Source organism: Coenobita brevimanus, chromosome 29 (genome assembly GCF_032717465.1).
Source record: "Coenobita brevimanus isolate Jiangsu-jjx chromosome 29, ASM3271746v2, whole genome shotgun sequence".
Classification (NCBI taxonomy): Eukaryota; Metazoa; Arthropoda; class Malacostraca; order Decapoda; family Coenobitidae; genus Coenobita; species Coenobita brevimanus.
Window position 1 is genome coordinate 42,875,911 of NC_136982.1, and position 13,214 is coordinate 42,889,124.

Consider the following 13,214-nt stretch of genomic DNA (forward strand, 5'->3'; position numbering starts at 1 on the left):
GCAAATATTTAATGAAAAACTGCAATAAAAACATTACACAAAAAATATTGACTATCAGTTACATGGAACTTACTATTTAAAAACATTTTAATATATATTTCTACAGGTAAAAAGGACTATGATTCATAAAGTATGGTACATCAGCAAGAGCTAATGCTATTTGGATGCTTCAACAATTTCTGTTTCTTTTTAAGGTTACCAGGCTCATCAATTTTAATATGAAACCATTACCTAGAAAGGACTACCTTCATAATCTTTCTCATCATGGAATGAATAACCTTCCACACAAAGCTCAACATGTAACTGATTATTATCATATATTATACTGAAGTAACATCATACTCAAACTTATAATACTGCTTCACAGATGCTAATGTTGCTCAGTGATGCATTTGCTCAATAATGCCATTACATGAAAAAAGTTGCAATGCCATGTAACCTATACCAGTAACTGAGTATTAGTACATGAAACACAAGACACTTCTCATACTTTCAAACAAATACTGCGACACAATACATGGAACCCATGTATTCTACAGTGACAGTAAATGTAAGCTGATTAAATTCAAGGTGCGATATTACAGTATTAATGTAGCAATTCAGTTCATCTACTCTACCAATATTATTTAGACTTCTGAGTTATATCTGAATCATTCATTCATTCATCGTCCAATCCTACACTGCCCCATGAGGAACGTAGGAGCCCGGGAGCTAGGCAAGTTGGTCCTGATATTGAAGATGAGAGTGACCTGTATCACTCATCCCTGAGTGGCAGTACATGAGCAATAAACCTCAACCACCCCTTGGATAAAAACCTTCACCGGCTCAATCCGACTGGAGCTCTGTAATTACCCACTAAACCACCAGGCGCCATGGTTACCACTCAGCGTAGTAACTGGTTTCCTGTTGTACGGGAAACCATTTGGCTTGTCACTCAGTGTAGAGTCACCTACAGACAGAAGGAAGAGGAAAGAATGAAGGAAAGAAAGATAGAAGAGGGAGTGTAAAGTCACCTGTAGGCAGAAGGACAAGGAAAGAATGAAGGAAAGACAGAAGAGGATGGAAGGAAAGAAGGATGGAGGAGTGGAAAGGGCAGACACCCGTGAGCAGCACTACATCGAGTGAGTCGATGGTGAGCACCCCCACCTACCACAAATATCTGAATCAAATTAACAATTACGGTTAAAATGTGTGTTATGGTTAAAATGTATGACCTTTTTCAACCCTTGTATAGGTGACCTGGTAACTTGGTATGGCTGAACAATTAACAAGCAAAAGAGACTCTGGTTACAAAGTGCTGCAGAGCATTTATTATCTATATAGTATCATGATGTCTAAATCCTAGAAAAGAAATGGCCACAAACAAATGCCTCGTGTCACCCTGCCCTCTGTCATCATGCTGCCCTTTCTTCAACTCTCACCAGCCTCCTTCATGTAATTCTCAACTCCATCCCACCATATTATTCCTGGCCTACACTTCCCTCATTCCACTTCTGCCTCACTCACATAGACTCCTGACCACTCTCTCATTCTCCATCTCTCCATATGCCAAACGATTTCTAGACGTTCCTGTTACTACCTTCTTGCACATCCACATCAATAGTGCGAGCCCTTAACTTCTCATTTTTCTGTCAATGTATCCACACAACTACATGCTCCTCATGCACTATATACTACTATATAACACAAATGCATTGAGTGCTAAAAACAAGAAAAACAAACAAACATAACTACACACCTAACACCTTTTTGATGCAGTTAAAACAACAAAATGCATGGCTAATTATAAATATATGAAGAGATGCCTGATAAAGATTTGTATGGGATCAGATTTGAAATTAAGTACTTATGTCACATAACAGGCTTCTGATATAACAAACTGCGTGGTATGTCCAGTAACAAATCCACACTCCAAGACATGTACTGTATTCGCAATTAATACAGTAAACTCTCAATTATCTGGCATCATTCAAGCTAGCCCTACGCCGAATAGCGTAAAAAGTCGGATATTGCATAGTACCCCTCAGTGGCTCAATATTCAGCGCCAAGCCAGATATTCCATTACTATCTGTCTCAACCCTCTATCTTAAAAACTTTCCCAGGAGTAAAAAATGAAAATTAAGTATAAGATACAATAAAGTCATACTGTAATACAACATTGGTTGGCCAACATTTACAGACTGATTGATACTGCACAGAACTGCCAGTTTCATCTTGTTTCGGCACCAGATATTGCATTGGGCTGGATATTGCGATGACAGATAACTGAGAGTTTACTGTACATGTTAACCCTTGCACCCCCGGAAACATCTTCGTATGCAGAGTGGCATGTTCCTGGCAATGTCCTCAAATGTGCATACCTTTCAACTACAGTACTGTATTTATTAAACTTATTTTCTTTAACTCAGTTATATCCTACAGTTTTCCTGTCCTTCCATTCAGTGCTGATTGAGCCACTCAGCGCTAAGGATGGCTCAGACTGCCTCTAATGTCTACACAACCCTCTGGTCTCTGATACTATTTTTTTTTCTGGGAGGGAAGGAGAGAGAGAGAGAGAGAGAGAGAGAGAGAGAGAGAGAGAGAGAGAGAGAGAAAGAGAGAGAGAGAGAGTTACTAAACTTCAGCTCATCTTGATGTTCAGTTACAATTGGAAGAACGTAGTTTTTATTACAGTTTTTACATACTTATTTTCTTTGCAGCACTACTACCATCAAAGAAAGAAGACTAGCTATAGATGAGTGAAAATCATGAATCTGACTCATCTGTGAGACCTTTGTAAATCCTCTGTCCAGAGTGCAAGGGTTAATAGTTACTGTAAGTGGCTAGGCATCAGTGTTCAACTCACAGTATACCTGAGCTGAAACTGAGTGATAGACTGACTGAAAAACCAGAGTATTGATATGCATGGTGCTGTGGTGTTCTGTGGCATGAACATCATCATAACTGACAGGCCAAGTCAGAGCACTAAGAAACATGGGAGACAAATATCTGTAAAAACTGAGATGTCTCTTCGCGTACTATGGCACGTATTATTAAAACTGAGTGCATGAAGGTGTGTACATGTCCCTAGATTTTCATGATAATTTCCAAAGCATACAACAGTGATCAAACATGCCCACAATTTCTCTATCACGAGTTACAGAGAGGCTAGATGAGGAGGAAATGGAAAATGTGAGTGCATTTAAGTACTTGAGTAGTAACATGAGTAAGGATGAAAGTTTGGAGGGTGACGTGTTTGAAAGGGTACAACAGGGAAGACAAGTTGCTAGTTCTTTAAAAGCAGTGATAAGGAATAGGGATGTGAGTAGGGAAGTAAAAAAGTCGCTGCATGACAGTATTGTGATACCTACCCTAACGTATGGAAGTGAAGCTTGGACCATGTTAGAAGGACACAAGTCAAGAGTCAGAGAAATGGAAATAAGTGATTTGAGTGGAGCATGTGGAGTTACATGGTTTGGCCCAAAATTTAATCAGGTGATCAGAAAGTCATAGCTCATCATCGTTGTAATTATGGTCAAAATCGCATCAGTAGTTTTCGCGTGAAGTTGCTGACAGACAGACAGACACAGACAAGCAAACTGACAAGGTGTGGATGTGGATGTGAATGAAAGCATTAGGAGAAATACACTGAGGTGGTTTGGCCACATGGAGAGGATGGAGGGCAAGAGACTAACGGGGGGAGTTTATGCAAGTGAGGTGGAGGGGGGGAGAGGGAAGGGGAGGCTGAGGATGAGATGGAGGGTTGGAATGGAGAGGTATATGAGAGAGGGGGGTAGAAGCTGGGAGCAGGGCAGTGAAATGGCATTGGACAGGGCGATATGGAGGCGATCTGTTTGTGGCCACCCTTTAAGGGAGTGAGGTGTCTAGCAATAGACAGACAGATAGATGGAGTTACTACACTGTGTATCATGGGATGTAAGGTGACCACATCAAACTATTACAGGTACTCCACAAATTATCTATTCGGGGCTTGCTTACATTTTCATTCACTCGCTTTTAATACTGCTGCAATGTCCATATATATCCCACGAGCCAGTAATGCATACGTTTCTAATTCCTGGATAAAGCACATAACTTTCTCAAAACTTACAACCCAATCAAACAGAAACTCAAATTCCAAAGGATTCAAATGTACATTAAAAGAAATGCTTGTTTTATTACTTCTTCATAACTGTTTTGTATGTTGAAATAAAGACTCTCTCTCCCTCTCGCTCATCAGCCACTTGAGTGTCCAATGCAGGACCGGCCTATCCCAACTGAAGCAGGGACGATACAGCCAATGTATCTCTACCAAGTGGCTGTCTGGTAGAGATTATATGCAGGGTGAGAAGTGCTTGTAAGTGTATTGTAATGTTCGAATGGCTTTGGATGTGTGTGTAGTCTGTGAACCAAGTGTAATCGGCCTGCATAAGCCGACTGGGTACAAACATACTTTATAGTATGTGACACTGGTTCAACCACAGCACCCCTGACTAGTTAGTATTATATTGTCAATGTTGTTTGAGACTCAGCTAATATACAAGATCTTTTATGTGCTTTTATTCATGTGTTATCTCAGTAAAGCAGTTTTTACTCTTACATCTAACTTCTGATGGCCTGATTACCTTAATGAGAAACAGCAGTCAAAATGAATAAACTATGATGACACAATATCAATGCACCGTCTTTTAACAAAACAATACTGACAGAAAGAGTCTGACACAATATACAATTTAGACAGCAAAATAGTGGTAGAATATTGGTGAAAGAATCAGTGCTTACCCGCCCACTGCTGCCCTCTGTTGAGGAGCACTGGAACTAAGAGGATATCCTATTAGAGTTCTCTATTCAACGTCCCAACTTCCATAAATTACCCCTTTTAATCGAGTGATATAAGTTTCATTTAGTACTTTTATCTCCAGGCAATTTTACTAAAATTAGCAGAGATCTCTTATACTGAAGGAATTTAAGAATGGCAAAACTAATTTTTCCAGCTGAAAGATCTCTCCGAAGCTGAATAAAACTGTCTGGTAACAATGAGAATAGATATGTATCGAACTGAATGAATTAACTATAACATAAGAAGCTTATATTTACAGTGAGGATGGCAGATATCTGTAAATAATTTACGGTGTGGTACCTAATGAAGTCATGGGGCAACACATGGATGACTGTTTGTTATATGAACATGTGAATCTACATGGTGTTGTTAATGATGGCATTTCTCTTACCTGATATAAAACAGTTGCACAATAATAATAATACTGTACACAACAACTTATTACGTACTGTATTTATAAACTGTTACTATTTTCTACTGAAGCCAATGTACATTAATTAGAAGCTTAAGCACTAACTGAAATCAAGCAGATCATTAGATATGTCATTCCTTCTGCCATAATAAATGTCTTGTATTAAAACAACAATGATACTTTGATGGATGGAGGGAAACTTTCTACATGACGCACAGATGTGTCAATCCTACCACCCAGCATTCATGTAGCAGGCAACTTCATACCTGCTACGACACAAGATGGGGCTGGGAATACACTTGCAGACAAAAACACTGGAATTTCCAGACAGCACAAAATGCCTCAGATTGACAGTAACTATACCAAACTTTTTTTTCCCCGTGGCAAGACAGTATGAGCTTTGACAATGAAATTTATGTGCAAGGGAAACTGGTAAAAATATCACACATTCTATCATCATTCTTAAGGATAATATTTCCAAAGATGTGAGGATCATTCAGGTAAACTGCTCGATTAGTAAAAGCTCAAGGAAGATATCAAAAAATAAGTGTGAAGCAGTATTTTAACTACGGCATCACACTGTACTTATCTATTACCAGAGCACCTAGTTCTAGAGTTCATCTAAAGTAGCTACAGCAAAAATGCCTCTGTGCCTCTATCACTACTCCTCACTACATCATGAAAATTGGCAAAAGAACAGTCAATTCCACATTACTGTACCTCTTACAAGGTGCAGGAACCCAAGACAAGGCTATGATGGTCAACAACATTTAAGGGTAGGTGACTGGCTAACAGATATGGGGCATTACATGACTGAAAAATCTCAGGCTACCTCTTAGAGATTCTTACCAATGGTGTTTTGGACTACAATACAATAACACAAGAAATTCTCATCAAAGCCTGTATTCTAAAGTTTTATCTGGTAGTACATTATCTTCAACACTTGAACAGTGTGAACAGAAAGGCTGGTCAGAAGTCAGAACAGAATCAAATGGCTTGTACTGTTAACACCATGACTGTTACAACCACTGCCTAACTGTGAATTTAATATGCACTCATACTTTTAATGGCAGAGATTACCATCTGACTGTATTACATGACATGCTGACACAAGAGTAACTGATTTTACTTTTTTAAAACTAATTTTTAAGAAGAATAGTAAACTTGAGCTACAATCTCTCTGACATAATTTACCTTGTTTAAAGCTGTGACCTTTTTCAACCACTGATGGCCAAGCCAGCACTACTGGATGCCATGTAACACCACCTCCTACCAACTGTATATCTGTTTGACACTGTCTCTAATATCCAGGATCAGTCACCTGGTACTCTAGCAGCTAAAGGCAACAGTCAGAGTGTGTAAAACTTGTGTGAATGAGTTCAAACTCCAAGAGGCACCTGGAGATTTTTCAATCATGTACTGCCATCATAGACGTATGCTGGTCATCTACCCTTAAATGTTCCTGCCTACTATAGCGCAGCCTCAGGATATTACATTTTAAAACTGGTAACATGAGACTGTGTTACCATTACCAGCACAAAATGGGTCTGCTGCAGTAAACACTAAACACTATTAGAAATATGCATGTTTACAACTGCAGAAAGCCAAAAGAAGAAAAAAGAAAATTAACTCAATCTCAAAAATTCACAAAGATCAGACAGGTTTCCAATAAAAATTATTCAGCAACTACCACACTATGATGCATTAATCACTGCAACTAAATTTCATTACAACCAAACAATAAAAGAAAATTACCAAATTTGAACTTTTCAAAAGCCTTCTTCTTTTGTACCTTTCAAGAGAAAATGCAAAATACCTGCAGCATCTGCTTAGAACTAAATGGATAAGTAAAATATCAAATCCTCAACCCCTTAGCTCGATGATATATTTCTCACTTTACTCGGACTACCCCCAGATGATTTTATTCATCCCTGGAAGAACCTCCAGTAATGAAAGGGTTAATGAAGGCTGCATTCAATCCTTTCATTTCCAAGGTTTCCCTAAACAGATGAAAATCATTCAGAGATATTTTAAAACAAATAAATAAAAAACATATCATTGAAGTAAAGAGGTTGAAAAAATAAATAAAACCACAACTGAAATAAAAAGCTTTGTGCAGAGAGACTCACACTGACTTCAGAACAAGTTTCCGGAGTGGAAGGTGAGCCAGAGGATGCATCCGAGATCTTGTGAGGGGAGGGTGTGACAGGGTAGCCTCCCACATTCACCCGACTCTGGAAGCTCGGCTGCGGCGAGGGGTCTGTGGGAAGGTACACAGAAATAATATGGTGGAGATCAAAACAAATGCCTTGTCTGTTTTCTATTTCAATTTAGAAATATGATATGATTAATATGTTGGATATCAAAATAATGTCTTCTCTATACTCTATTTCAATCTAGAACTAGGGGCAAGAATACAGTTGGGTGGCTCTGATGCCTGGTTTACACAAACATCCCTCAACTCTTTCCCTATTCCTCAAAATGAGAATGATGGACTGCAAAAGAAGGATTTCTTCAGTTTCCAGTCCACTGAGTTCCTATTTAGTTGAGCCTGGAACCACAACTACAATAACAATGCATCTCCAAAAACTCCAGTGGCTAACAAACTACATCCAAAAATTCCAACAGGTACCCACCAATAGCCTTTGCCACAGTCATGAACTTGGAAGTCTGATGGTCCTTGGTGGATGCATCATAGTAGTTGAGCACGTCTAGCACTGCCTGAGGGTTGTTCTTCTGTTCCTGCTTACTGATGTTCGAGATGGACAGCAGCTTAGTCCAAGAGTCGGGCATTCCCTGCAGATACAATGCCCAGAAAAAAAAAAGAAAATCACTACTGTACATCTCTCACTTCCATTAACCCCTTCACTGCAATGACGTATTAGTTCAGCTTATTCCTGTGTCCTCCAAATCACTTTAATCAACTTAGGAAAAAACGCTCATACTAAAGAGGTTAATAAAGACTATCTCCAACCCCCTTCAATTTCCATAAATCTATCTCCTAAATAATAATCTGGAGACAGTAAGAATACAAGACAAAATACGTCCTCTGGCTGAAGGGATTAACTTTCACTCTGGTTGAAATGTAAACTGATAAGCAAACTATATTGACTAAGCTTGAGAGCATCAGTGTCATCTAGTCTGAACACATCTACAAACTGGGGTGAAGGGAAAAGGCAGAGATGCATCTCTGCCCTCTGGTACCACAAAAAAAAATAATAATTAAAAAAAAAAATAAGATAAATACAAGTTTAAAAATTAGGTAAAGAAAGCAAATTACTAATCAGAACTTTCTCTTTTTTAGAGGAATATACAGATTAACATCAACAGCACTAAGAGTGCTTTGTGAAACTAGCAAAAGGTAGATATATCAATTTTATACTTAACATAAACAAGCAAGGGTGCATACAGTATGATGTGGAGTCGACCACCACAATTAACACTGGCAGCAACAACCCCGCACATAACAACACACCGACATCATACCATCCAACCTTATGTCTGCTCATGATGAGGAGATTCTTTCACTAAAATCTGCATGAATGCAAATGATTTGAATTCATATCTGTTGCTGAAATTTAATTGACATTTATTACACTTTCTCAGTGAAAGGTACAGCAACACTGATGTTTTCTAACCAGAAGAGCAAAATGTGTTTTGATGTAAAGGCAAGAGTAATTAACTCACACATTTTCTAGGGTGCAGTGTGAAACACAATGTATTTCTGCATATTTCCAAACACTACAGCACTAGCATACGATGAAATAACAGGAAACCTAGTTGAGGGCTATTCTATGTGCACACTGCTTGACTTTTATACGTAATAGGGGACGTGCAAGTGTTCTGGAGTAAAAGACACTATCTAAACTAAGCAGGGTGCTCCTCACAGTCAAATGTCATCCCACACCAACTGACAAAACAAATCATCTACACAGCCATGTGTAAGGTTAAGGTCAAGTCTGCTGTGTATACAGTGATAATTATGAAAGACAGTCAAATTCTGTACAGTATACACATTGCTTTTATCTTAAGTATAAATATATAGTAAAAGTGACATTACCTGTATGTTAAACCCATGACACCAGCAGCAGACTGTATAACAACTCTGACCTCAAAATTACAAATACTTCATGGCCCTACATAAATTCACTTTCATTTGTACATAGAAAGTTTCACATCCTACAGTAAGAGCTGCAACACTGTAACTATAAACTATCCTTTATGGCTTAATACAGAAAACTCCTTTCCCCTAATAATACAGTACACCAATTAAAAATAACTAATATGACAAAGCGTGCATTAGTACTATATTTAAGAAGCAAAATGTGCACAAAAAATTAGTCTGAAACCTGTCACAAGGCTTTCTGTGGAAAAAAATAAAAATAAAAAATAAATTAACCAAAATGGCTGTCAACATGACATTAAGTGGCCAATTCCTGGGCATATCATACCTTATTTATTAAAGCTGGGTATATCAAATCAGATAATACACCAGATAGCAATGGATGCAGGAGAATTTTGCAAAATAACAGAAAAAATATTGAGGGATATTATGGGATTTCAACATTCAAAAACTAATAGGTAATGAGAAGAAATATATAATCCTTGTCAGAAAATTTAATCACTGCTTATAATTACCCTTATGAAACAGAAAGCCCTGCTTCAGCTTCATTCAAAATATTCATAAAAATATAAATAACAAAATGACCCCTTATACAGCAATGGCTTGGTCTATGAGGATTCCAGTGGTCCATAAAATGGCTGGTGCTCATACCGAAGACACAAACTTGTTTGGCAAAGCTATACATGCTTGATTTCACAGCCTGCTTTGCCTCATATGCACAATCTGAAGAAAGCTTCTTTAAAAGGTGAGCAGGCTTATACCATTACATTATCATTAGGATGACGATGAAAAGAGAAGATATACTTTAAGTCTTCTAACAAGATTCTAGTTTACTCTATTACAATAATACTTAGTTACAGACAAACACTATATACCCCTCAGAACATTAATACACTTGCCTGCAACATGTGACTGACATGAAGAAACAAGGCACAGGGTTCCATCAAAGGTTGAGATTACCAATGCAGCAGCACTAGCCCTGTGCTTCATTTTATTTTGTTATTCATATGTTTTGAACAAAGCTATGCCCCTAACGTAATAATGCCATTAAGAACAATTCCACTCTCAAAGACTATTGGCTGAGATCTAGAATTTGCCATTAGCATATGAGAACAGAAGCAATAAATGCTCTCTTTTCCTCCAACTACATCACAGCAGCATTCATAAACCAAAACCTGTGCTCTCTCTACAGAAACCAGTGAGCATCCAAATACCTTCAAAAAGGACCAGCCACTTATGAACCAGCCAGCTCCCAGCAAGAGCCATAGTCAGATCTAGGGCTGTATTCTCAACAGTTAATGAGACTCCCCAGCACCTCTTCCCTGTCTTAAGCTGCATATAAACCTTACTTTTCTCTTGAGTGTTATTTTTGCATCTAGTTAAATATTAAAAGTATATGGAATAAATACACACAAGAGAATATTAAAGTGTAATATGCAAAATGAACAGTGAAGGAAGTGGTATTAGGAAATCTCCAAAGCCACTTAGAATATTGACCCCTAAACACAAGAACCAAGCAGGATTACAAGCAAACAAATGGAAGGTGCACCTGGCAACTGCTATGGTCCCCTGTAGGCTGCATGAAAGAAAAAAGGAATCACATCTGCATGACGAGCCTTAAGGACCTCCACTTGGGGCATTAATGTCAAATGTTTCATATGCACAAAATAAGGTGCTGATCCATAAATTTTGAAACACCTGCTAAAAGCACGGCAAAAAGGGTATTCTGGAGGGAGCACCTGTATCCAAAAAGTGGGGATATAGGGTTCTTATGGTGGATTAGGGAAGGTGTTCAATTAGCACAGTGATCAGCAACTTGGGAAAATATATATGTAGCATATATATATATATATACTGTATATAAAACTATTATTCAAAGGGGGCTTTTGTAAATATAGTAACTAGATGAAAGGGGGACTAAAGGTACATCTCTCAAGAAATAAGTTGGTATATAAACTATTTCTCAAAGGGGGCCCTTGTATATACAGCACCGGTACTAGATTAAAGGGTGTGCTGAGGGACAACTTTCAAGAAATAAGTTGGTATATGTAGAGGTATATACCTAATATATGGTACTACTTGAAAGGGAGAAGCTGTAACTACCATATCACAGGGAAAAACTTTGAACCAGTAATGTAGTACAGAGGGAGGGTGTGGGAGGGGGTGGCCTGGGGGTGTTATAAGAGCCTGGCTTGCACTGACTAGTGGTCATACTCTAGGGCTCATAATTTTGTCAGCAAAGGAGGGTCCCCTGCACCTCTTCTTTATTTTTCTATTTCTGCATATGGATGGTTAATATTCTCTTATAGTGTTATTTAAAGAAGTTAATATTTTCTTCTGCACACAATTTACATGCAGGTTCTCGAGTATGTTATTAATACAATCTATGTTGATACAGAACATACAGTTAGCCTACAAGTGAATAAGATGGTAAACAGATTGCTTCTGAATCCAGATTATGTTCTTTTTAGTTTATTCCTGCTGCTACCAGACAATTTTATTCACCTCAGGAATGGACTCTTGCACTGACGATATGTAGGATGGTTGTATCTAAACCCTTCAATTCTAAAGTCTATTCTATGCTGAAAAAATTAACAAGAGATGGCAAGAGTGCAGCAAAAAATACATCTTCGGACTTAGTGGGCTGTCCAGCATCTCTTACTCATTGATTTATTCTGCCTATTACACCCAATTATGCTCCTGAAAAGCATTTATGTTTTCTTCGTATCAACATAGATTGTATAAATGATATATAAGAGAATATCAACCCCATGAATCCTGTGATCAAATTTGTTGTTTATTCTTGCTATCTCCAGATTATTTTCTTCAGCTTAGGGGAGATTTTTCAAACTGGATGTAGGTACTCTCTTAACTGACCCCTTTACTACCTGGGGGCACTTCTGATAGAGTAAAATAATCTGGAAGTAGCACAAATAAACTACACAGTACCATACATCACCAGATTCAGTGAGTCAATGCATTACATGGAGAAATAAATCTTTACAAAAGAGATGCTAAAGAATCCTCCCAGGCTGACAGGAATAGGACCCAAGTAGTATACGAGATGTAACAGCATCTTTTTTTTTTTTTTTTCTGCAACTTATTATGCATATTACACATTTATATTCTATTTTATGCTACGGCATTTATTTTATCCGTTGTAGTGACACTGATTGCCTCAGTTATTACATAAGGATAAAATGATGTACACGTAAAATGCATAATAAAGAGATGAGAAAAAGGTGCTCTTTACTCTCTTATGCCACCTAGATTCTGATCCAGGACTCCACCACCTATGCTCTCACAGGTGTAAGGTAATGCTTGATATCGTATGCTTATCAGTTAGGAATTACGGAAAGAAAGACTGGCCGTTACCATATTTTAGGCTAAGTTTTCGTTCATGCTCCAGGACACCCTGATAAATGCTAAAATAAAAATGAAAGGCTGTGGGTTTTCTTATGACAAACTTTTAGCCCTCTGAACAAAGCAACCAGTTCATCAGCCATGTCATTAATTACTTGTCATTAAAAGGTTAGTGCATCAGGCATGATAACCGACAAATACCAAGTACAAAGTACTATAGCAGTATTGACAGCCTGAAACAATGCTCAACACTGTAATTCACAAATATCTGGAAAAAAAAAAAATCTATTTAAGTTTAGCAGTTACTGTATGATACTTAAATACAAACATAATGATACAGCTAAAACTATATAACTGCTAAAACATAATACCAATATAACTAATCATAATAATTAATAATCTTGCTGTGTAAGAAACTGCCAACTAAACCAAGCTAACTCATGTGCAAATTCTTCAAACTGCTGCAGCTCCCAAGACTGACACGAGACTCAGGATAA

General features: G+C 37.9%; 1 protein-coding gene across 1 annotated transcript in view; it reads right to left on the bottom strand.

Annotated features, from left to right (window-relative positions):
• Positions 1-13,214, bottom strand: part of LOC145394956 (serine/threonine-protein kinase PAK 1-like) — a 37,758-nt gene that overhangs the window by 10,071 nt on the left and 14,473 nt on the right. Inside the window, exons 4-6 of the mRNA XM_080268705.1 lie at positions 10,904-10,930; positions 7,868-8,027; positions 7,361-7,491 (exon numbers count right to left, since the gene is read on the bottom strand). Coding sequence (XP_080124831.1) covers positions 7,361-7,491; positions 7,868-8,027; positions 10,904-10,930 — 318 coding nt within the window. The remainder of the gene's footprint in view (positions 1-7,360; positions 7,492-7,867; positions 8,028-10,903; positions 10,931-13,214) is intronic.